We start from the raw sequence: 23,753 nt of genomic DNA on the forward strand, positions 1-23,753 counted from the left end.
TAGCTCCACTTTCATATTTCTATCCAGTCAGGAAAAAAAACACAAAAGAAATAGTAAAAAACGTCGTGGTAAGGAAAAAAAGGGGTGTTTAGTTTCTTTGTGGGGCTCAAGATGGGTCCCTTGAAAAAGTGCCACGTGGTTTCCATGCCGAGGAGGTAGTGGTAAAGATCATAGGAGAGAGAGAGGAAGAGGGCTGCACATGGGTGGTGTTGGGTTCAAGAAAATCATGTGATCACATGTGCTCTCTCCTGCCTTTGTTTTGTTTGGTGGACCCGTTTTCCTCCTCCATGGAGCCTATCCCACAGGTGACCATCATCACCCAAGGTTTACGTGGCAATATATATATATATATATAATCTTTAATTTCTTTTGTCCTATTTGCCTGTGGGCTTCGTTTGTTATTACATAAATAACTTTTTTTCTTTTTTGAGAATTATTTTACATAAAAAAACCTTAATTTGTAAATCCAGCTCGCTCTTAAGAAATTAATGAAAATACATGTTTGTGAGCTGTTAAGTTCACTTGGTAAATGGGTTAGTTTCTTGTATTATATTTGAAAAATTGTTAAGAGATTTAAATATTTTTTCAAAACTAAACTCAATAAAAAAGGAGAGAACCTTCCGACACAAAACGTTAATTTAAGCAATTTATTTTTATTATTATTAACATGAGTATCCGGGTTAGTTTATACGCATCTCGATTAATCTCACGAATCCTAAAGTTAACGATCATATAAAGCTCTAGTGACCATCATATTAGTCATCACAGAGCTCAAACTTGAATTATAGAAGAAACAAATCTCTTAATTTCAAATTTTTATTAGTAAATCTTCAACTAAATGGTTTAATTCAAGCAATATTTAACAGTTACAAAAGATGCTTGATAAATAAAAACAGGAGACAAGAGTTAAAAATCAATATGGAACCCTATGTAATGATTTTATGGATGTATTTGTGTCCTATTTATGTTTCTATTAAACTAATTTATTTGATGTAATTTCTCCATGCGTCGGGTCCAGCACAGTTTTTTGTGTGCGGTGACAATACCTCCACAGGATAGGTCACATGTCGGCTCTCTTGGCTCAACATGAGCACGCGCCATTAGCGAGTGTATATCGCACCTTCCACTAGAGTCCAAAACTAGGAATTGGGAAGCCGAATAGAGATGGGCCCATCTTCGTTGGCATTGACATTTCTCGAACTCAACAATAATTCAACACCCTCTCCTCCATACATACCGCAACACCGCTAGCTCACAAGGCTCGTAAACACATAACACAGCCCAGCTTCTTTCCTTTCCCTCTCTCTCTCTTTAGTTTCTCTCCTCAATCCTCCGTTTCTTTCCTTGTTTCTCTTTACAGGATATATTGCATCCATGGAGGATAACTTAAACCAAGCAATGATACCCACATTTCATAAAAGAAAAGAAAGGAAAACCACCCACGAGAAATCTGAGATGGCAAAGCATGAATCTTTAGTTAGTTTGAAAAGGAGCAGGAGAGCAGAGAATGTTCACAAGAGAAGCAGAAGAAAGAGAGAGGAGATGTTAAAGGTTCAAGAAAAGGATCAAGCGTCGACGGTGGGTGCAGGTGAAGATGATGAGAAGGCAGAAGTAGATAGAAAGATTGTGGCATTGCAAATGATTATCCCAGGGGGCGAGTCGTTTGGGGTAGACAAGTTGTTTGAAGAGACTGCTGATTATATAATGGCTTTGCAGTGTCAAATCAAAGCCATGAGAGTTCTTGCTGGTTTTCTTGAAGGTCTAGAAAAGGAAAAGAGGAAGTCTGGAGGTTAATTAAGCATGGACTCCCATCTTGTATCACTTTTGAGGGTCCGTTCATGTCTTCTTCTTTTTTACATAATATTTTTTCACCCTTTGTTCATTTATTTTATTTTTATCTTAAAGATGGGAGCAAGATTTCCCTTTCTTTCTTTTTCCTCCTCCTTTTGCTGATATTCTTAGATATTAAGTTAACGTGTGAGAATGATTTCCTACATATGGTTGCTGGAATTTTTTAAGTCGTAGAGAGTTTTATTTGCCAGGTTATGATCTGCCTTTAATCGGAGCTCTCCTTCTTCGTTTTACCACAGCTAGATAGATCCAACAAACGATTACATGTTGCTATTTTGTTGCATTGATCTTCTCCTTTTTGCTTCAAATCTTAATTAATTTCGAGACATTGATTTCAATTTCAATTAACACAGAGGTTGAAAACAATAGTTAATGTTGGCCCAAAATAATTAAAATCATGCCTTGCTAATAAGAAAACCTAATTAATATCTGATGTGCTGCACGACTACTCCATCCACATTTTCTCTTTGCTGCCAACTTTAGGGGAAACAGGATGGGTTCTAAAGGAACAATCCGCGCTCTTTGCTCTAGCACCATTATTTATTTGATATATATTAGCTAGAGAGTCGATGAAAACCCAGCATTCTATGTAATAATAATGAAACTGTACGTATTCGCAATTCAAAATCTAGTCCACTATGGGTGGAGAAAGGGGGACACTGTCTCATGCTAAAACTTTCATGGAAATCGATAAAATCATACATGTCTGGTTGAGCTGATCATATATCAGTGAAGGAGGCTGCCTAGCTAGCTTGTCACGATATGCCAGGGGTTCCGACGCTAGCTGGTCAGCAGAAAACGACATCCTCCACAAGCTAATTCAACTTGAAGCTAGCATTCAGTAACCTAGAGATCCTTTAGAAATCATACAATAATAAAAAAAAAACAAGAAGGTATGATTCATAAGTTGTTACGTCACTCATGTGGCAATCACTCTTTTAATCGCTCTCGTCTCTCTACTTGGGCTTGAAAAATGGATATGTTCCTGCGTCTAGAGTTTAGAGAAGCTTCGGAGTATGGAGGATTTCGCTATAAATAATGGTTGTCCAGTGGTGCGTGTGAGAGTGATGGGGCGCAAAATGCATAATAAATACTTGATATTAGGTGATGTGATGGGTTTTGCTGGCTGGTGTAGTTGTTCCTCTGGGGCTAAAAAGCCTAAAATGCACCACCGTCCTGGCCATCACATGCATCGTCATGCAATTTTGACCTTTTTTGAGTATTTTTTCCACTCTATTACTCCTGGCCAAAAGTTTTCATGAAATATTTTAGGGTGTTTTTTTTAAAAGTAAAATAGCACATTTTAGTAAAAAATATTAATGGTGGTCGCATTTTAATTTAAACTTGCAAGTAACAATTAATTGCGTCTCTAAATAAAAAACATGAATGGCAATTATGTTTTCAATTGAAACCTCCAACCTTAAACTCTAAATTAATCTTCTTAGTTAACTCTAAACTCAAACTCTAAACTACTCAAATTCTAAACCAAAACCATAAATAAATTTCAAATCTAATTAAACCATAAATTACCACAACAAACTCTTAGATTCCTACCTCAAACTTATAATCTCTGACCTTAAATTATATATAACTGTAATCTCTAAACATTAACTCAACACCAATTCTAGATACAAACTTGTGACTTCTAAACTAAATTCAAACTCCAAAAACATAGATAATCCCAAAACATAAATAATTTCAAAAGCACAAATTAAGAACAAAAAATGTACGGGGTATTGTTAAGTTTAAAAAGCACAAAAAAATGACATTAAAAATACATGTGTGTGTGTATTCATAGTCGAAAGTCTATTGAGGAAAATATAAGTTTTAGAAGATGTTGCGGGTAAAGCAAAGGGTTGAAAGGAAGGAAAGAGTTGAAATCATGCTCAAGCCCCATATGCTAGAGAAATTATACGGTAAACCTGCCACTTTGAGATTATACATGGTTCAGGGAATTACGGGAGGAGAAAAATCATCCTATATTTAGTCATTAATTTTAAAATGCTAAAAATAATTATATTTGTAAAAGATATGAAAGATTTTTGTATGAAAAGGAGAGAAATTGATCTTGTTTCCTAATATATGGTCATAGAGATACTGTAGGCAACGTACGTGTTGTTTTCTTTTATTTTTATTGTAATTAATAATGTAATATTGTTTTAATTTGATGTAGTCAATATTTTTTTTTTAAATTCGGGAAATTATTTTAACAAAAGAAAAAAGAAGTAGTGATGGATTGATATTGGAAGTGAAAGAAGAAAGTTAAGTTAAAATTTAATTCATTACAATAGGTATAATAAAATCTATTTTATTGATGGATTGTGTGGAAGCAATTCTTTGTTTCTATTTCCCAAATATTTTGCAATTTTGTTTTTTAATAGGTTCAAAAAAATTCTATTTTTTCAAGTTAAATCTCCACATACGTTACACACTTGGCACCAATGAGAGTTCAGAGGTTAATATTCGAGATTTTCACTAGAAAGTCTTAATTAAATACAAACACGGGGATGGTTGAGATGGGAATCGGAGGTGGGAGAAAGTTATTCTTGTTGAGTTGTTAAATAGTTTGTTTAGAAATGCGGTATATATTGTATTTTTTAAAAATTTATTTTTTTTATTAAAAATTAATAGTTTTATGTGTTTTGAATCGTTTTGATGCACTGATCTCAAAAATAATTTTAAAAATATAAAAAAATACTTTGAAAAGCAATCACAACCATACTCTGGACAGGCCAAAAACCTGTTGAACTATGGATGGACAGGAAAAAAAAAAAAGCAAGAAAGAAAGAAAAAGCTTCATCTCCCTTTCATTTTAGGAGTTTACTTCAATATATCCGTATATATCCAGTTACAATTTTCATGTTCTCGAATTAATATTTAAGATTTTAATGGATCCTTCTAATAGAATCTGTCTTCCAAGTAAAAAAATAAAATTGCATGTGATTTATGGATATATCATTGATATATTTTCTAAAATATCCTCAAATATCATACAAAAATTTCAATATTAACATTTATTTTAATAGCAAAAGCATGTTTTTTAGTTAAGAAGAAATGGCATAAATATGGAGATCGATCAATATTTAAGACACTTTCATGCAAATTGGAATAATAATTAATTAAGACATAAATTAATATATCACCTTTTCAAAAAATTAATGGTGAAACTTAGAACCTCTAATTGAATTTTCTTCTTATCATCCGAACCAATCATTAAAGACAATAATAAAAAATAATTCACTTAGCATGTCATAGTTTATATACTTAAGACACAAAAATAAATAAATCATATACAGCTTGTCATATGCTTTCAAGAAATCATGAGAAAGAATGACAGACCATAAAATATAAAACTTAAAAGTCAAATAAAAATCATAAAAGTATGATATATGTATGTTAATTCGAAAACATGTTTTAGTATAAGAATGTATTGTTAATTTAATATTTATTACTCGGAGATATTCATCGCTTTCAAAATATAAAGTCAGAATGAGTTATTGTCTCGGATCGGAAACTCAAGGTCTTATGAATTTATTTGTTTGAACGATAAGTTATTCAGCATTTTGGCTAAGAAAACGATTTCTCTTTTTCTAAAATGAGATTCTAACATTCCCAGACAGCGGAAAATTTTGAAAATCTTGGTTCAGGTCTGCCTGAGTTTCGGAGGAAAATATGTGGCTATAGATTGTTGAATCATTTGTTAAGAATAAATAAATAAATAAAAATATTGTTGATTCATGGAGCTAGCAGAGCCCAGAGAGCTGGAATAGAGGTAGCGTTGATCCATGAAAAGGGAAAATAGAAACTTTGATATATAGAGCTAAATAAAAATTCGGGCAATGATCAGGTGATTTGATAAATATTCAATTTATTAATAATTCAATAATCCATTACAAATTAGAAAGAGAAAATACCATAAAATAAACAAATAATGCACACGCCAAAAAATTAATGGTGAAATTATTAATAAAACTAAACGCTGGTGAGTATCCAACAAACATGCTTCATCTCCTAACCAGCATTTCAGCACATGCAGGCATAATTAAATCTCTGGCATTTTTACGAGTACACAAAATCGGATCTAATCGAAGAGTTCTTATCTGATCTTGTTTACTTGAAGCATGAAGAATCTATAACTAACATAAACTAATGGAGGAGGAGGAGTTGGTTCATTGTTACTCTCATCTCTAAGCACTTAATTTTCACTTCAATAATGCCTTTTTTATTTCTTTAATTTTTTTCTAATATTAGATTTAATTATCTCGATCTCATCATATATGCGGAGGAGTTAACTTGAGTTTTTTATGTTTTTTTTTATAATTTTATCAATCAATATTTGATTGGTTTGAATTTTTTTTTTCATTTTGCTTTTTATAAAGTTATTTTAGTTTCATTACTTAGATCACGGGTTAGACAGGTTAACTCGAGTTGTTTTTATTTTATCTTTTTTTTTAATTTTATCCTTTAATATTTGATTTGCTTATCCTGATCTTATGACTTAGGTTGTGGGTTTAATAGATTAACTTGATTTTTTTAATCTTTTTTTAGTTGAAATCTTTTTTTTTTTCAATTTCATCATTCAACATTTGGTTGATTTGAGAATAAGCTTCACATTTTTTTTCTACGGGGTTATCATTGTCTTATTACCCAAGACACGAGTTTAGTAAATTAACCCATAGTTTGAAACCCGGCCCGGCTCGACAGGTTGCCCCGGCATCTGGCCGACCCGGGGCTAGAACCGGGTCCGGTTTAAGAAAAAAATAGAAAGTCAAAACTCGGGTCACGGTTCATCCTGCGACTCGGTCAAAAACCCGGTTGCAACCCATTAACTTTTATTTTTTTAATTAAAACGACGTTGTTTTGATTTTTTAACAAAATTAAAAATGACCCGCGTGACCTGGTCAAAACTCAAAACCTAGGCCTTGGGTTGAGTCAACCACCGGTCCGAGTTTAAAAACTCTGGGCTAACTCGGGTTGCGTCATGTCATCTTTTTATCCTTTTTTTATTGTTTTTTTTTCAGTTTCACCCTTCAACACTTGATTGATTAAGAATTGAGTTGCATAATTTATTTCAAATTGTTTTTTATGAGGTTATCTCAATCATATGACCCAAGTTGCGACTTTAGTAGGTTAACTCGGATTGATTCAAGTTGTTTATTTTCTGTTTTTTTTTTTCAATTTCATCATTCAACGTTAGATTGATTGAGAATTGAATTTCATAATTTGTTTTAATTTACTTTATATGAGTTATCCTGATCTCATGTTTCGAGCCATGAATTTGATAGGCTAACACAATTTGATATGGGTTGGTCAATTATGTCTTCGTCATAATATTTTTTTAAAACAATGTCGTTTTGAAATTTTTTTAGTCGAATTATGTTTTTATCGGTCGTTTAAGTTATTTTTAGATATATCAAATTGACTGGATTGACCATCCATATACGGCTTAAATTGTTTTCTACTTGAAAACACACTAATAACAACCTAGATATTATTTATATTAAAAAAATTTATCCAATCCACAACAAAGCATGAATAATCATCTAGTTAATTATCTATATGCAAATAAATATATTTTTAATATATATTTTAAATCCATGAATATATAATTTAGAATCTTTTGAAATCTTTGAAAATACAAGAAATCACACACAAAGTGGTTAATAAGAACTCCCAGTTGAAATAAGCATTTTAGTTTCCTAAAATTAAGGTTTATGGAGAGGAAAATTACCACAAACCCTCAAAACCCTATTGGATATGGTCAGATGGGGTCGTAATGGGCCGGTCCGTCTAAACCCGTCCAACCTATTATGTTTCCAGCCGAACTGGAAAATGTCAGGTTCAACGGTCCAAATGACCCAATCATGAGGTGGGCCCAATACCTTTAATCACTTGCTCCTCACAACCATCCTCAGCCGTCCATTTCTCGCAGACCGTGATTAAAAAAATAAAAAGACGAGAAGGAATCGGAACAACAGAAACCCTAATGCGCGAATCGAATTTTTCCCATTTTTAGATTTCAAAAGTAAAGGTCTTCTTCTCCTTTTTTTTTTCCTTGCCCCATCCCTCACTCTCCTTGAAAAAATCCATTTTCTGTAACTTTCAAGAAATAATAATAATTTTGTAAGAAAATTCTCCCCGATTTCCTGCTATTCTTTCAAACTAATAAAAAATTATCTGATTTATTTTAAGAATCTCAAAATTTTAGAGTAATTAACATTCAATTCAACCCTTTCTCGGCAACCAAACAGTGCTTTCATCTCTATTTCTGTATGAATGTGTAGTTAAAATTGCAACAGTATATAACTTTTCCTCTCTGATTTTGTTTTTTATTTAATTGTTGATATTTGTGTTATTTTAGGGTTAAGCAATGGCAGATGAGATGGGAATGACCAACGGTGTCGAAGAGAATCAGGTGGCTGTAGATAATTTCTACGATCTTGATCAAGGCGAAAGGGAGACAGAGCTTAAGCAAAAGATTGCGTCTTTGGAGACCGAGAAGAAGTCACTAGCCGATGAGAACGAAGAAATCAAATGTCAGGTCGAAAAACTGACGGCCAAGTTTGAATCGGTGAAATCAGAGGAGTCAAGTCTGAAGCTGAGGGTTGCGGAGTTGGAGAGGGAAGTTGAGCAATCGGAGGAGACCCAGAGAGCGCTTGAATCAATAGCAGGGAGAGCTGCAGAGCTGGAAACAAATGTTTCTAGGCTTCAACATGACTTGATTTCGGCGATGAGTGAAGGAGATGAGGCGAATAAGGAGGTTGCTGAGTTGAAGAGGGAGGTGAGTGAGAAGGAAGTGAAAATTGAAGAGGTGAAGAAGGAGAAATCGGAGGCGGAGAAGAAAGTGAGGGAACTGGAGAGAAAAATTGGTGTTTTGGAGGTCAAGGAGATCGAGGAGAAGAGTAAGAAAGTGAGGCTTGAGGAGGATATGAGAGAAAAAGTGACTGAGAAAGATAAAGAGATTATTGACTGTAAAAAGAGAATTAAGGAGTTGGAGAGTCTAGTGGTGGAGAAGGAGAGGTTGGAGAAGAAGTTGAGGGAGTCGGAAGAGAAGGTAAAGGAAATGGAAGGGAAGATGGTGGGGTTACAAAAGGAGGCCAAAGAGGCGGAAAAAGTGATTGGTGGATTGAAGGAGAGGGCTAGGGAGGTTATTAATGGGATCGAGATTGATAGTAGGGAGAAGGGGTTTAAGGTGCAGTCACCCGTGGTGGCCATAGGGTCAGTGGGTGCTGTTGCTGTTGCAGCTGCTGTGGTTTATGTTTGCTATTGGAGGCGGCGGTGATTCGGAGGTTAGGGTCATTGATCACCAAAAGAAATGTTTCAGTTTTGTTGGATGGATATCTTTTTGCTTGGCTTTGTTTTTTTAGCCTTATCATGGATTTTGATTATATTAATATCTGGCATGTTTTGAAGTTCAAATGTTTGCTTTCAAATGTTGTTAATAATGCTGAGTTATTTGACAAATTATAGAGGATTTACTAATTAAAAATGATGTCTAATCGAAGATATTAGACATGATTGAGATTGCTCTTTAGTGATTGCTTGTTTACCCTTCAATTTTGAACTTAAGTAAGGTATACTGCACACATGTAACATTCTCCTTTATCTTTCGCATTTTTGCATGTTACTTTTTTTGTGCTATTGAATGGCCAATGTGATTGGAAGATCATGTTATTTGAAGCCTTTTTTTGTGATAAGTCTTGTACACTCTTGAACAACTTGTATTTTTTTTTAGTTTTTAAGAGTTCCTCTAGTGAACACATGCAAGTTCAATTGCTCGTTACAGTACCTCTGAAGCAGTGACTTGATTGTTTATGCTTGTTGCTCCCTTGTTTCTGGTAACTCTGATTCCATGTACAATCATTGTATGATTGCTAGTCTCTGAATTCCCAACTTCTAGGAATGCCTGCATTAAGATTTATTATGATCTCCAGATTTGGAACACCCGCATTTAGATTGACTATGATCTCCGGATTTGGAATGATGTTTTTTGCTTAACCGTGGTAGCTATTTGCTGTTTCTTTGTGTCATTTTTATTTTATTTTTTATTGAACCCTATGGGTTGTTGGTTTTGCAAGGCATACACCCATGTGATATTCAGTACTCTGCTCGTCTCCCTGCTTCATAGCCATCCTTTTTGGTTGATGCCATCTGATAATTAGGTCATATGATAATTCCGTAGAATTCCCACTAACCGAAAGCGACTCTTATCTTCTGGACGTGGCTTTTTTGTTATGTTCAGTGAGGGAGGAACCTTTCATTTCCTCTAGCGTGTTTCACTGCAACACTATCATGGTTCCCACCAAGGAACTAACAAAAGTATGCAGTGTAGACCAGTAAATGAATGGTGCATTAGTTACGTGTAGAAATTCACCTTCTATTTATCCAGTGAGCACAATGATGCTGGGCTTATGAGAAGTGTTGTTGAATCTTGCTCGTTTCCTACACCTTACCGAGTAAGGACATCTTTGGTGTTGAAATTCACGCAACTATTCTGAATATTTGGTATCTCATGAGCTGGTTTGAATGCATTTAACGGATGGAAACTCCTGCATTGACACGTTTGGCAGTTTTGCATTGTGAAAAACTTGGCTCCACATTGGCAATGGGATCACGTGTTGTTTCCCGCCGCTTATGTTGTTTGTTCTCTTTGTTTTTCTGTTGGAAAAATTCATTTTTTTTTGTTTTGTCTACTTGGTCTTCAAAGTCATAGAATTTCCTCAATCGAACATTCCTGTCTGCAATTAATATTGATTCCATCCAAATTGGACTCTTGTTCATAAGAAACAATGATGCAGTTTGCTGGAGATCATTTATTTTTTGTTAATGCTGTGAAGAGTCATGAAGGTTCATTGAAAACTCGGAAGCAGTTGGTGTTCTTAGAGTGGAGGGTGGTCAATTCATTTTTTTTTGTTTAATGTTTTTAATGTGATGTTAAAAATAATTTTAAAAAATAAAAAAATTATTTTGATGTATATTTTTTAAAAAATCAATTTGAAAAATAATTGCTATTGTAATTCTAAACACCCTAGTATTTAGAAAAATTATTCCTACTATATTTCTTCAAAAACACCCTAATTCCAAAGGAATTTAATTTTGCTGATCATGAAATCTACAGTATTCACTGATTAATTAATTCTTCATAATATAGGTAACGAATGCGCTTACAAACACCTGATCAAAAAAAAGTAGGCAACCGGTTTTCGGAGAAGTACTGACTGAGCTGGAGCGGCACCGCTTTCTCTACAGGCAGCGGTGCTCCAACGGCTTTGTTTTCCTGCAGCTGGAAGTTTTGATTATTATTATTACCACCCCCCCCCCCCCCCCCCTGAAATATCCTGGCTGGAAAGAAAAGCATTGAATTTCTAATTAATCTTTTAATTGAATTTGGGCTGAAGTATTGGGCTACCTGATTACTAGTCCAATCCATTTTTTAAATCCTAAAGCTAACCACGGCAGGCTTCTCTGGCACGTTAAAATTAATAATTTGTTTTAAAAAGTTCATGTATCATTCGGAGAAAAGCTTGATTTGGATTCCATTTTTTTTTAAAATTCACTGTAATCTGTTTAAATCAATTTTGTAATTTAGAGAATATTGTTCTTGCTGTTAAGATTGTTCATTTTTTAAATTTAGTTCTAAAAGAAATTATAGAAAAAATTGGTGGATGCATCAAGTGATTGTTGAAGAGTTGTGGGAGCTCCCCCCGAAGTGTTTCGAATGTAAAGACAGTAAGAATAAACAGTTCATCAATAATTCAATTTACCTCTTTCCCATCGAATAAATCATATTTTATAAACACTCGAAAGTAAGAAAATTCTTGCCATCAAACTCAAAAGTACAAATCACTCGAGTGCAATCAGAAAACCTTAAAGAACAAGAAATATAATAAAATGACGACGACGCTAAACACACCACACAATTGCCAATGAGCTGGAGGCCAGCTGCCAAGTTTTCATCTATTCGCGACACAAGAAAGAAACCACTGCACAAATTATAAAATTTGTTGCCTTTTCTTGACAGAAGTTCTCTGATGATGTTCTTTATCTGCAACACAGAAAGAAAATAATTTGTTGAGAATGAGCACTTCATGTCCAAGCATTGGATCACTTCCAAATACAAACTTCATGATTGGTGTTTGCTATGCATCACATCAACGAGTAATTAATAGATAACTTTCCACTTAATTATCTGACTATAAATTTAGGAAAATGGAAGTGTCATTGAACTACCTGCCTGTAATAAAGCAGCTCTTTTATATTTATATCAGGAGAATAACTTCATCAAGCTCAGAGATTCGCCGAAGGGAGTGAGGTTAAAACAAACCAGATCAGGTCACAAAGGTAAACAACAAAAAGCAGGTAGGTCCTGACTCTTGACAGGACAGAGTCTTGGCTAGACTCTAATCAAGTCATCCAATTAACCAAAAGCCAATGGACTAAACAATTCCCAATAAACGACCATCACACTATGATCCAAAGTCCAGACACACTGACAGCCCAAATCTAGCCAACTTCTAGTGGAACAAAAGTTCTGGGATCATAACTGACAGGTTCAAACAAGATTCTAGACATTATTTCTCCTGACATGGACCCAGAAATTCTTTTCTGTGCTAATAGGATCACAAGATCCTATTAACACAGCGCGTACAAAAAACTTGGTCATCATTTCCTGCCATGGGCCCTGAAGTTCTTTTACGCGCAAACAAGTTCAAATGACCCCCCTCTAATATTTCCTTTTCATGATACTGTTTCAGAAAATCCAAACATGCTAACATAAAGGAGCAAAAGCCCCAAGCACATTTTTCACAATCATCTGATCGATGCAGTCCAACCAAGAGCGTCCTAAATCTAGCAGTAACAAAAGTTCTACACCAATCAAAGACATATACCTGACCAACAGGAAACTAATGTTCAGGAAAGCTTCTTGAAGAGAGAAAAAATAATGCCACAGAAACACTTCGCTAGAGGGATTCTTTTGTTGCAGGAAAATGTATTATTGGAACTTCAGTCTCTATCAGCATAAAACTAATAGAGTTTGTGAGTTTTCCTGAAAAAGCGAATGCAAGATTCCACCTTATATCAGTCCCTGCCCTCTATGGCTCAACCTTCTGTTACTTCAATTCAACTTCAGCCCCAACTATTTGATGTTGACCACACGGACCTGTTTTTTTCACTCTGTATCCGATTCCATTTAAGGCCAATTTTCAAACTTAAAGAAACCAGAATCTCTACCTTCTAAAGAAGGTGATATTGTATATACTACACTTCAGGCGATCAATTTCATTCAAGATCTTAAGTTCAGTAAAAGCATAAAGCAATGACCAATACATCATTGATTATCGGACAAGTTTGTCTCGGTGTGATGAAATACACATATTAAGTGACATCATTTTCCAATAAACGACTTCTAGGTTGGAAATCTCTGCCAGATGTTCAGCTTTAAGTGTCGAAGGAAATACGAACATTTTAGTAAATGCTAAGTGGGTTCAGTTCATACAAAATCCCAGATAATCAGAATAAGTTTCTGACTGAACTGCAAGCATCAAAGTTTTTAGCCGCGTGTCTAAATGCAAACAAGATAATTACTAGAAACCATTCACATTCCACAGTCAACATAATCAAACCCATACTAGACACAAAATAAATGATTGACTGACTTTTCAATATACTAAAAGCGGAAAACCAATGAAGGGAGTTTTTCGCTCAAGGAGTGTGGTCACCTTAATTTATCTATCGGAGGGCCGCAGAGCTTCAAAAAGGCCACAGCAGCTCTTCCAAGATGGGCGCAGGTTACGCTGTCGAAGTGATATAATAGGCTGTGAAGAAATTCAAAAGAACACGAGTACCAATTAGTGAAAAATACTAAAGATCAGGACGATTAGTCAAACTTTCAACATTGAATCCCAATAAAGTTACTGACCGTAGTTCCTGTGGTTTCAGGAAAAGCATCACTGCTTCCAACTACAGTAGTAGATTCGACATTTTCCACAGTTTCCCTGTCAACATTAATCGATGATTCCCCAATATTTTCCTCCAAAGCAGCCTGCTTCACTTCCTCGCTACCCTTTGACTCTGCATCGGTCAAAGCTGGAGGAGCGGCATTGCTTTCTTCATAAGATTGCAACACTTTCTCCTCAACTTTTTCAGACACTACTTCTGTTACAGCAGGAAACGACCCATCTGTTGCATTCAATACCACCTCAGGTAATTCCCCATCAGTCTGATCTGTGACAGCTGGAGGAATCACATCAGTCTCATTCAAAGACACAGATACAACATCAACCACATCAGAAACCTTCTCTTTGGTTTCTTTCACTTCTTCTTCAACCACATCAGAATTTTCCAATTTCTCCACTGACGCTTCAATAGTTTCAGTCAATTTTTCCACCACAGATACAACAAACTCGGTTGATCCAACAGCTGTATCAACCACCTCTTTCTCCACCACTTCTAGTATCGCCGCTTCCTCCACTTGAGCATTTTTCTCTTTAGCTTCTGCCTCTTCGTTTGAACCATTGCTGCCATCCAAACTCGAAATGCTCTCATCAAGACTTTCTTTCACTAGCTCAGAAGTACTATCAATAACAACTTCTCTCGCCAGCTTAGCCCCGGAACCGACAACCTCAACTTCCTCAATAACTTCCTGTCGTTCCTCAATCTTCCCATTTGAAGCCTCCTCCATTTTGGTTAAAAACTAGTGATTTAACAGACAAAAAGAATGCGTCTCTTTCTTTTCCTCCTGTCGGAAGGACATGTACATTGAACACAATAGTTATGGATTTCAGTAAAGACCACAAATTATTTATTTAAATGGGATTCCAGGTCAATAATTTCAACACAAAATAAGAAGGAAAATAAGAATCGATGGAAACAAGTCAAACAATATGATGGTTTCTAAAATATCAGTGAAAGAAAACAACAAATTAAGAAAAAGTTTAGACCACAGAAAAGGAAAACCTGAAATGATAGAAAAGGGAAGATGAGTACCTTGACGTAGAATGGTAGGAGGAGGAGGATGGGAAATGACAAATTTTAGACTCAAGAGTCTTTGACCGGTTGCTGTGTTTATGTAAGTAGTGGAAGAGGGAGAGAATAGAATGGTAGCTGGTTTTGCGTTGCGTTGATTGGAGAGCTAAGAACTGAAACGGTTGACATCTGGCAACTTTTGGAAATTGGAAAGGCGGTTAGTTTTTTTAAGTAGCTCCGCTTGAGCTGCCGAGCCAAATTAAGGCCATGATTGAAGCTCTGTTCAGCCGATTTTTTATTAAATTTATTTTTTGATTTTAAATTATTTAATGTGTTGATATTAAAAATAAATTTTAAAAAATAAAAATATATTATTTTAATAAATTTTCATAAAAAAATAACTTCAATTATACTTATACTTTCAGTAAAAGTAAAAGTTGACTGGGACAAATAGTTGTTAGATTGTATAAGCCTAATTTAAAATGTGTTTCTTTATGCAGTAATGTTTTTTAAAAAAATTGATTTTTTTAAATTAATTTTTTCTAATAATTTTAGATAATTTTAATATATTAATATAAAAAATAAAATTGTTTTAACCAAAAAAAAAAACTGTAACCGCTAATCAATTAATTCCATTCAAAACTTGAGGTGATTTGAGTTTTAAATTTTAAAAAATTAATCCATAAATTTGTCGGATGTTACAAAGGGACAGCTTTAATTCACCCACTAATCTTGCCCAATCATTCGCTTTGCTTCCTTTTTAGGTAATTTCTTGTTTTTGTTTATTGAATTGGGCCAAAGCCCGAAAGCTATACCAAAAGGGTTTCGACGCAATCGACAGATTATGTAGGCCGGGCTTACATGGGATGCGTATTTACTCGGACCACCCTGACTAGGATTTCAAGACGAAGAAGAAAAACGATGGCCTAATTCTTGGTTGAATTCTCGGAGAGTGGTTGATCTGAATTTTGTTCTCTCTTTTTTATAACCTTGAGGAGATGTTAGAACCACAACAATACTAGAAAGGGCGTATGAAAGTTCGAGCAAATAAACCCATCTTTCAATTTATTGAAACCATTATCAATAGATTTCCAAATGTAAGAAGAGGATTGAGGAGTATGGTATCTTAAGTCATTAGGGCCAAGGTATTTCTATTTCGAAACCGAGCTCCATAAACTACTAGAGCCCGAAATGACATGCCAACGGCAACTTAATTTACCCAACAGAGCAATATTTTGATGTCTAGCCGTTCTAATGCCCAAGCCACCATGATTCCTGCTTTCCGCAACTTTATCCAAATTAACCAGGTGAATACCTTCAACCAAAATGTTTGCATAGAATAGATAGACATTTCCGTCAAAGTGGATTTAGGTTTCCGTTGGATTGAATCACTGTTTTGTTATTTTTTTAAAAATTTAATTTGGTGTTTTTAGATAATTTTAATATGTTGATGTAAAAATTAAATTTTAAAAAATAAAAAAATATATAAAAAATAATTTTTATTAGTAACGACGACACCTGAGGTATCTTCCCTCCTTTGTTTAGGAAGCTCTAATTCAAAATGGGTTGATTTGTTTTTCGTCATGTGATGACTAATTTATATATCTATTTTAGGATCCATGTTGCTGTAATTGCAAGCCAAAGAAATACAAGGTTTCGAGGGACCTAACAATAGAGATGGACCGGTGCTTGATATGGTCCTGTAATTTATTTTGAATGTAGCAACTCATGTACTTGATGTATGAGTATTAATTGAAGATTATGTATCAAAAGATAATAAATATCTCTTGTTTGGTGATCGTAAGTGAGTGAGAAAACACAAAACTGTCTTCTTACTAGAAGCACTTCCCAGCTCTTACAAAATAACCTTTCCTTTCTAACATAGTACTGAAAAGATAGAGGATTGGCAGTCGGAATGGAGTTTCAAGGCATTTAAGATGAAATATGGCCTGTCTAAGACCAACTTTGATAATTAACATGATTACGTCTGACGTACACTAAAGATTTCATCAAAATGCTCATTTGGGGATGTGTTGATCGAATGTTTAATTTTTATTGCCAAGGTAATATAGATGGGTTGTAAGGTTTGTAAAGAAAGTAGAACAGAGAGTAACTTAACATGAATTAAGAAATTGAGTTATTTCACATTACATTATTTATATTCTACGAAAAAAATAGAGAATTTCATGTTCTAATCATTTAGGACAAACTTGCTAAAAAAATGAACCAATGGATGCTTAATGTCTAGTTTCTTCAAAGGCATCTTGATCACTTGCATTCAGGTGGGAGACCCTGAGGGAACCGTTTCAAGTCAGTGCAGTAGTTGTAAATCATGTAATTCTGCTGCACCCATCGAAGTCTGTTGCGCCCCGGGGCATCAAGTGCTTGAACTTGCCAGGCATTGTCTTGCACAGAATTGGGAGAGGTGGAGGTACAAGGCGATCCAGGTGACCAAACACAAGCATTGGCTTTGAAATTTCTGTAAGAAGCAATGAAAGGAGCTTGTGTCCAATCAGTCTTTACAAGCCCCCCTCTTGTTGCCCAGTCATCAGCATTCCAAAGACTTGAATATATCCTCATGGCTTGCTTGTTCGGGAATGCCACACCAATTGATTCCAGGTTTTGGAACACTCTTATTGGGATGTTGTCCACTAAGAAACTGCAATGAAAACGCAACAAATTGCAAATTAGCATTAGGAATTCGGGACCTGTATGGTGATACAGGAGTACTGAAAGTTGAGAGCATATTTTACTTACATAATGAGTTGTTTGTTCCACACAATGGAGTAGGTGTGAAAAGCCTTACTGGGATCAAACCAGAGATAGAATTGTTGTTCTCTGTCGCCTTTCCCCTGGGAGAACACATTGGTATGGAGAACATATGGCTCTCCAGTTGCATTGCCCAAAAACTCAAAGTCGATCTCATCGTGGGTCGGCCCCTGAGACGATAGCTGCACAAGTAAGAAAAATATGAGAAACCTCAAATTTATGAGTCAGAGAAGAAATTCAATTGGAGGATAAGGATCAAGACTTACATAGTATGTAGTGACAGTACCAGCCGAGTTGCCTGGTATTAGCTTGATTTGCATGTCGATTCGGCCAAATAAGTATTCATTCTTGGATTGGAAGCCAGAACCAGAAGCAGTGTCAAGAGATAGTGTGAGAAGTTGGCCACCGTTTAGTATCTTAGCACGTTGATCGCCCCAGGTGATGTCAAAATCTTGGAAGAAATTGCCACCTTTTGAGGATCCTATTAGATAACCAAGTAACGAAACTAATAGAAGCATTGAGGAAAGCTTACTGGGACAAGAGAATGACATCTTTGCTTTTCCAAGATAGGGAGATGTGTAGTAAGGATGAGGAGAGAGCTAGAATTGTGTTCTATGATGTTAGAAGCACTGCAGCTTGGTTCCTTTATATAGGTCCTTTTGAGGCAATAACCTGTCCTGGTTGATATAAAAATTCTACAGAGAGAGCTTACATATTTGGATTCTTTTTTGACTGGTGACAGGCTTGCAAATTAATGAGAGGGAGAGAGGAAGAAACCCAGGAAGGCAGAAAATCGTGTGTGCCTTTTGTTTCAGTGAAACATTTGAAATAGGAGAAAGCTTGTCTTGAACTGATGGAAGCCAAAACCATGCAAGTTGACCATATAAAATAACTAAATCCCAGCTGTATGACTAAATGATGGTCAGTTGACAACTTCAGATAGAGCCTGGCTGCTTGCTCAAAGCGTCGACTTTATAACCGGAGACAGACGAGACATTAGGCGCTGGGTGGTTTTCCTCATCTATATATGCGCAATACGAAGGATGAAAGAGTCTTCCCGTTTTTGACCTGCCTTGGTTTCACTTGGTTCTCGTGGGTCTTTGCCCAATATTTAGAAACATGTATTTTAAAATTGCCTAGAAGATTCCTGATGTAGCTTTGATCTAACTTAGATTTATAGATATATTTTTTTAATATTTAATAGAAAGCTTACAATGAGTTTCAAGAATAGTCATGGAGCATATCAAGTGCACTTTGAGCTCGAGGGGAGCACTCGAGCCCTGGTGTTGCGGCATCATGTGGGCTCGAGCATGAGCCGGGCTCCCATGAGCTTGTCTTGATTTTGAGCCCAATAATATGATCTTAAAGTTCATGGGCTCAACAAGTGTTTCAAGCCCAATTATTTTTTTGCTTATTAATATATGTATAAGTGATACCTTTTCTAACTAATGTAAGTGCAAAAGATTTTCTTTTTTCATTAATGTTATTAGGATAAAAAATTTAATATTTTACATTTACTGTTGAGGTAAATTGTTCAATATTTTACATTAAAAAACACATTAATATTCAACATAACAATAACCTTATTTTTAGAATTTAATGTTCTTTAATATATTTATTAAGATTTCTGAATTTATTATCCGAGGGCCTAAAATCCTTCAAAATAAGATTTTTTGTAGGTATTCAAAGGTATTTATCAAAAGACATTTCCATTTATTTTAAAGAAAATAGTTATTTAAAGTAATATTAATTTAATTAACTTATAATTCAATAAAAAAAACTTTATTCTTGAATATATTTGATTTTGTAACATCATCAAAGCTTAACTTTAATTCCATGTCATTGAGTTTTGTCTTAACACCACGAGGTTGCCTGCTCAATTAATTTTTAATCAAATAGTTATGGTGGAAAAAATTAAAATTAAGTGGCAAGGAAACACTGCAAATTAAGCTAAGGAGTAATATAATAATACCGTATTTTTCTTTGTCATCTTTTGTGAGAAAACAAAAATTGCTCTTTGTTCTGGAACGAATATGACTATGGAAGAGAGATTTTATTTTTAATATATACATGCACATAAAAATATGCCCGATCGAGTCCTCGTATTTTATTGAAACGAATTAATTAGTTCTTGTGGCATCAATTAAAGTTAATTAAATAATTCTTTTTCTGTTCTTGACCATCCTTAATTTAATATTTATATTTTCAAATAAACTCTTTCTTAATAAAATTTTCTATCTCATCCACTGCTCTTTTTATTTTTTCTAATTTTTAAAATAGAAAAGAAAAAAACAAAGTAAGATAATACACAAACTGAAATTTATTGAAGAATTAATTTATTAATAAAATAATTAGGACCGAAAAAATTAATTAACAATAGTTTTCGAAATAAAAAAAAAACTAATTATTTTATTTTATTAAATCACGAGGATTAAGCAATATTTAACATGCATGGAAACAAAGTTAAATACTCATTCACTTCGACAAAAATAACTGAACTTAAATTTAAGCCTGGCTATATTGGCATGTGAGATTTGAAAATAACAAATAAAATGAACACGTATAGTGAGTTCTATTCAAAAGGTGGAACTCTGAAAATTTCAATTTAATTTTTTTGGTAAAAACTTTTGGAATATGATGACAAGCAACTGGTGACCAATACGAACAGATTAATTAACTAGGTGGGTTTTGGGGTTTCAGCAAGGGCTGTGTCTTTGTTACGAAATAATTAATTAATGAATTTAATTTGTTTGGAAATCAAGATTTGGTGTTAATTTTTACAAGTCTAGATTCATTGATGAGAAAAACATTTATCTAAAAAAAAAAAGGATAAACAAATAGTGAGCAATTCACTATTATAAGCACAAAGATGAATGCACAAACACGGGATTATCCTCAAACCTCAAACCCCAAAGCACAAATTAATATACAATTAAGGGAAATCGAGTGCAAAGCACAATATACTATTTGAAGTTTAAATCAGTCGATCTATGAGCTAGAGAGGAACCGAAAGCCAAATAGTTTTTCGAGTAATAAGGATAGTTTATGCTGATGGAGAGAATGGATTTCTTTCAGAACTGGAAATAACTCATCTTTACTTGAGTGATTAGAACGGATATACCACAATAATCATTTGGTATAATTGATTGTTTGACACCCAATTATTAAGTTGATCTTCAGCTCTTAGCAACAGGTTCTACTTTTACCAAAAACATCACCTGGGATATACACGATGCAATTAGAAGTTGAAATGCCGCCATTAATACAGGCCGGCCATGTATAAATTGACAAAAATCATTCATTACTATCAATCATACCGTAAATGTAAAGTTAATCTATAACGGGTTGCACCGTAAACTTCAAGTTGGATGCTTGAGAAAATTTCTTCATGCACATTGTAAAAGATGGAGGACGAGTTGCAATAATCGTAACGGAAGTAGAGGATAATTAAAAAATTGAAATCGATTCATTTGATGTTACATTTTATTTGTAAAAGAATAAAGAATTAAAACTGATTTATTTCATATTACATTTACGTATTTTATTTTGCATAAAGAATAAAGAACTTTCATAATACGTGACAAACTCATTAACGTGTAGCTTCTTCAAAGAAATCTTGATCGCTTGCATTCAGGTGGGAGACCCTGAGGGAACCGCTTCAAGTCAGTGCAGTAGTTGTAAATCATGTACTTTTGTTGCACCCATCGAAGTCTGTTGCGCCCCGGGGCATCAAGTGCTTGAACTTGCCAGGCATTGTCTTGCACAGAATTGGGAGAGGTGGAGGTACAAGGTGATGCAGATGACCAAATACAAGCATTGGCTTTGAAATTTCTGTAAGAAGCAGTGAAAGGAGCTTGTGTCCAGTCAGTCTTTACAAGCCCCCCTCTTGTTGCCCAATCATCAGCATTCCAGAGACTTGAATGTATCCTCATGGCTTGCTTGTTCGGGAATGGCACACCGATTGATTCCAGATTATGGAACACTCTTATTGGGATGTTGTCCACTAAGAAACTGCAATGAAAGCACAACATATTTCAAGTTTAGCATTTGAAATTCGGCTTGTGACGATACAGAAGAATTGAAATTTGAGCATTTTTTACTTACATAATGCGTTGTTGGTTCCACACAATGGAGTAGGTGTGGAAAGCCTTAGTGGGATCAAACCAGAGATAGAATTGTTGTTCTCTGTTGCCTTTCCCCTGGGAGAACACATTGGTATGGAGAATATATGGCTCTCCAGTTGCATTCCCCAAAAACTCAAAGTCAATCTCATCGTGGGTCGACCCTTGAGAAGATAGCTGCACAAGTAAGAAAAATATGAGAAACCGCAAATTTACGAGCTAGAGAAGAAATTCAATCGAGGATAAGGATCGCGGCTTACATAGTATGCAGTGACAGTACCAGCCGAGTTGCCTGCTACTAGCTTGATTTGCATGTCGATTTGGCCAAATAAGTATTCATTCTTGGATTGAAAGCCAGAACCAGAAGCCTTGTCGAGAGAGAGTGTGAGAAGTTGGCCACCGTTTAGTATCTTAGCACGTTGATCGCCCCAGGTGATGTCAAAATCTTGGAAGAAATTGCCACCCTTGGAGGCTCCCATCAGACAGGCAAATAACAGAGTAAACAAAAGCATTGAAGAAAGCTTTCTCGAACGAACGAACGACATCTTATCTTTTTCCAAGCAAACAATCAGGAGATGTATATTATATATACCAGCAGCTAGCAAGAGATTTATCAAGAGAGAGCTAAATGTGTTGTGTGATGTTGGAACTTTGAGCTCGGGTCCCTTATATAGTTGCTTTCATGGGTAGCTAGTTGATTAAAAAATAGTTATAGCTGGCATATGTATATAGTATTTTAGGACTGGACACAGGCTTGCAATGTCAATCGAGGAAGGAGCCCAGGAATGTAGAAAAAAGTGGTTCTATCTTCTATGTGAAAGTGAGGGGGTTTGGTCAGGGGGCAATTGCACAGGAGAGAAGAGAGTTATTGGACTAATTGAGCCGAAACCGAGTTGTCCCTACAAAATGAATGTCCGGTGCTGCAATAATGACACAGAGCTGGCAAAGCATAAAGCATATTGTCAAACTGGAGACAGAAAAGACAATACGCGTTGGGTGAGAAATTTTCAAGTGGCGTTCCCTGTTTTGGACGTGCCTAGCCTCGGTCAACTGGCCGTGAGTTTATCCAGAACTATCTCGAAATTCCAACTCCAAGGATCACTTTCCTCCTCGTGTGCTGTCTTTTTTTTTTTTCAATTATTTTCTAGCATGCTTTTCTTGAAGGTGTCAAGTTTTGGCTTTGATACTTAAATTTAATGCTTGTAAATTGCAATATAAAACGTTGCTCGTTTACAGTTTTTAGCCCATAGTTTTAGGAGCGTTGGAGAAAATAGTAGTATTTATTTTTTAAAAATTATTTTTATATCAATATATTAAAACGATATGAAAATATATAAAAAAATAATTTGAAATAAATAAACAAAATAAAAAATATTTAATTTTTTAAAAATCTTTTAAAACATAAAAACAAATAAGATCTTAAAAAAAATCTATGATTCAAAGAGAAATAAATAATGAGATTTCATTTCTACAGTTAATAGATGGTTATAATTATTTTACTTTATGAAAAAAAAAAACTAATTACCGATTTTCAAATCAATGACCTTGGTTCCATAAACATGACCAATTCGTTACTTGAAACATGAAAAATCTAATTCGGTTTTTTCAGTACAAACACTAAAAAAATAACATATTCAATATTTGTATTTTAATTTTTTTTTTACAATTCAATGAATTTATTTATTCTAATTTATTTATGAACTCTTCAAATTATAACAATAAATGAGATTTTAAATGATGGTTAATGTGGATTTAATATAATTATTAAGTGCGTGTTTGATATTGTGGTGTAAAGTGTTTTTTGTTTGAAAATGTATTAAAATAATTTTTATTTATTTTTGATATAAACACATCAAAATTATTAAAAAATATTTAATATTTTTTCAAAGCAAAAACATCTTTAAAAAATATTCAAAAACAAATATTACTTCTTTTTTTTAAATCCTCTCCATTTCTTTCGCTCTTTCTTATTTTAAAAAATCTTAAAACACTAAATATGTTATTATCCCTATAAACATGAGTAAAAATAAAGGGTAAGAAACGAAG

At 34.5% G+C, this 23,753-nt stretch overlaps 5 protein-coding genes across 9 annotated transcripts; 2 read left to right on the plus strand and 3 right to left on the minus strand.

Annotated features, from left to right (window-relative positions):
• Positions 1–1,230: 1,230 nt before the first annotated feature.
• LOC7468740 (transcription factor PAR1) lies at positions 1,231–2,041 on the plus strand. The gene has a single exon (XM_002300847.3). It carries the CDS (start codon positions 1,375–1,377, stop codon positions 1,792–1,794), a length of 420 nt encoding a protein of 139 aa, XP_002300883.1. The 5' UTR covers positions 1,231–1,374; the 3' UTR covers positions 1,795–2,041.
• Positions 2,042–7,738: 5,697 nt separating this feature from the next.
• LOC7468741 (peroxisomal and mitochondrial division factor 2) lies at positions 7,739–9,385 on the plus strand. Of its 4 annotated transcripts, none has more exons than XM_024596279.2 (2): positions 7,739–7,876; positions 8,213–9,385. In XM_024596279.2, the coding sequence occupies exon 2, from the start codon at positions 8,222–8,224 to the stop codon at positions 9,131–9,133; it is 912 nt and encodes a 303-aa protein (XP_024452047.2). In that variant the 5' UTR covers positions 7,739–7,876; positions 8,213–8,221; the 3' UTR covers positions 9,134–9,385. The 4 variants fall into 4 exon arrangements, with proteins under 4 accessions (XP_024452047.2, XP_002300884.4, XP_006386285.3 ...); XM_002300848.4 differs by having other exon boundaries at positions 7,759–7,882; XM_006386223.3 differs by having other exon boundaries at positions 7,818–7,974.
• Positions 9,386–11,602: 2,217 nt separating this feature from the next.
• LOC7468742 (uncharacterized) lies at positions 11,603–15,005 on the minus strand. 2 transcript variants are annotated; one of them, XM_002302108.4, is made up of 4 exons: positions 14,839–15,005; positions 13,772–14,590; positions 13,572–13,667; positions 11,603–11,896 (listed from the first exon to the last, which is right to left on the minus strand). In XM_002302108.4, exons 2-3 carry the CDS (start codon positions 14,531–14,533, stop codon positions 13,578–13,580), a joined length of 852 nt encoding a protein of 283 aa, XP_002302144.2. In that variant the 5' UTR covers positions 14,534–14,590; positions 14,839–15,005; the 3' UTR covers positions 11,603–11,896; positions 13,572–13,577. The 2 variants fall into 2 exon arrangements, with proteins under 2 accessions (XP_002302144.2, XP_024450235.2); XM_024594467.2 differs by lacking the exon at positions 14,839–15,005 and having other exon boundaries at positions 13,572–13,646; positions 13,772–14,814.
• Positions 15,006–16,850: 1,845 nt separating this feature from the next.
• Positions 16,851–18,572, minus strand: LOC7480728 (xyloglucan endotransglucosylase protein 1). The gene is made up of 3 exons (XM_024595146.2): positions 17,853–18,572; positions 17,575–17,768; positions 16,851–17,476 (listed from the first exon to the last, which is right to left on the minus strand). The coding sequence occupies exons 1-3, from the start codon at positions 18,135–18,137 to the stop codon at positions 17,086–17,088; spliced, it is 870 nt and encodes a 289-aa protein (XP_024450914.2). The 5' UTR covers positions 18,138–18,572; the 3' UTR covers positions 16,851–17,085.
• Positions 18,573–21,030: 2,458 nt separating this feature from the next.
• On the minus strand, positions 21,031–22,391 carry LOC7480729 (xyloglucan endotransglucosylase protein 1). The gene is made up of 3 exons (XM_002302110.4): positions 21,968–22,391; positions 21,691–21,884; positions 21,031–21,597 (listed from the first exon to the last, which is right to left on the minus strand). The coding sequence occupies exons 1-3, from the start codon at positions 22,250–22,252 to the stop codon at positions 21,192–21,194; spliced, it is 885 nt and encodes a 294-aa protein (XP_002302146.4). The 5' UTR covers positions 22,253–22,391; the 3' UTR covers positions 21,031–21,191.
• Between the last annotated feature and the right edge of the window lie 1,362 nt (positions 22,392–23,753).

Source organism: Populus trichocarpa, chromosome 2 (genome assembly GCF_000002775.5).
Source record: "Populus trichocarpa isolate Nisqually-1 chromosome 2, P.trichocarpa_v4.1, whole genome shotgun sequence".
NCBI lineage: Eukaryota > Viridiplantae > Streptophyta > Magnoliopsida > Malpighiales > Salicaceae > Populus > Populus trichocarpa.

What these genes read in the sequence shown, in the direction of transcription:
- LOC7468740 (XM_002300847.3), top strand. Translation starts at nt 1,375, where the DNA reads ATGGAGGATAACTTAAACCAAGCAATGATACCCACATTTCATAAAAGA.
- LOC7468741 (XM_024596279.2), top strand. Translation starts at nt 8,222, where the DNA reads ATGGCAGATGAGATGGGAATGACCAACGGTGTCGAAGAGAATCAGGTG.
- LOC7480729 (XM_002302110.4), bottom strand. Translation starts at nt 22,252, where the DNA reads ATGTCGTTCGTTCGTTCGAGAAAGCTTTCTTCAATGCTTTTGTTTACT. An exon ending in GTACTGTCACTGCATACTAT is followed by an intron (nt 21,885 to 21,967) that starts GTAAGCCGCGAT and finishes TTACTTGTGCAG; the next exon opens with CTATCTTCTCAAGGGTCGAC. An exon ending in TGGAACCAACAACGCATTAT is followed by an intron (nt 21,598 to 21,690) that starts GTAAGTAAAAAA and finishes CTTTCATTGCAG; the next exon opens with TTTCTTAGTGGACAACATCC.
- LOC7480728 (XM_024595146.2), bottom strand. Translation starts at nt 18,137, where the DNA reads ATGTCATTCTCTTGTCCCAGTAAGCTTTCCTCAATGCTTCTATTAGTT. An exon ending in GTACTGTCACTACATACTAT is followed by an intron (nt 17,769 to 17,852) that starts GTAAGTCTTGAT and finishes TTACTTGTGCAG; the next exon opens with CTATCGTCTCAGGGGCCGAC. An exon ending in TGGAACAAACAACTCATTAT is followed by an intron (nt 17,477 to 17,574) that starts GTAAGTAAAATA and finishes TTTTCATTGCAG; the next exon opens with TTTCTTAGTGGACAACATCC.
- LOC7468742 (XM_002302108.4), bottom strand. Translation starts at nt 14,533, where the DNA reads ATGGAGGAGGCTTCAAATGGGAAGATTGAGGAACGACAGGAAGTTATT. An exon ending in CTGAAACCACAGGAACTACG is followed by an intron (nt 13,668 to 13,771) that starts GTCAGTAACTTT and finishes ATTTCTTCACAG; the next exon opens with CCTATTATATCACTTCGACA.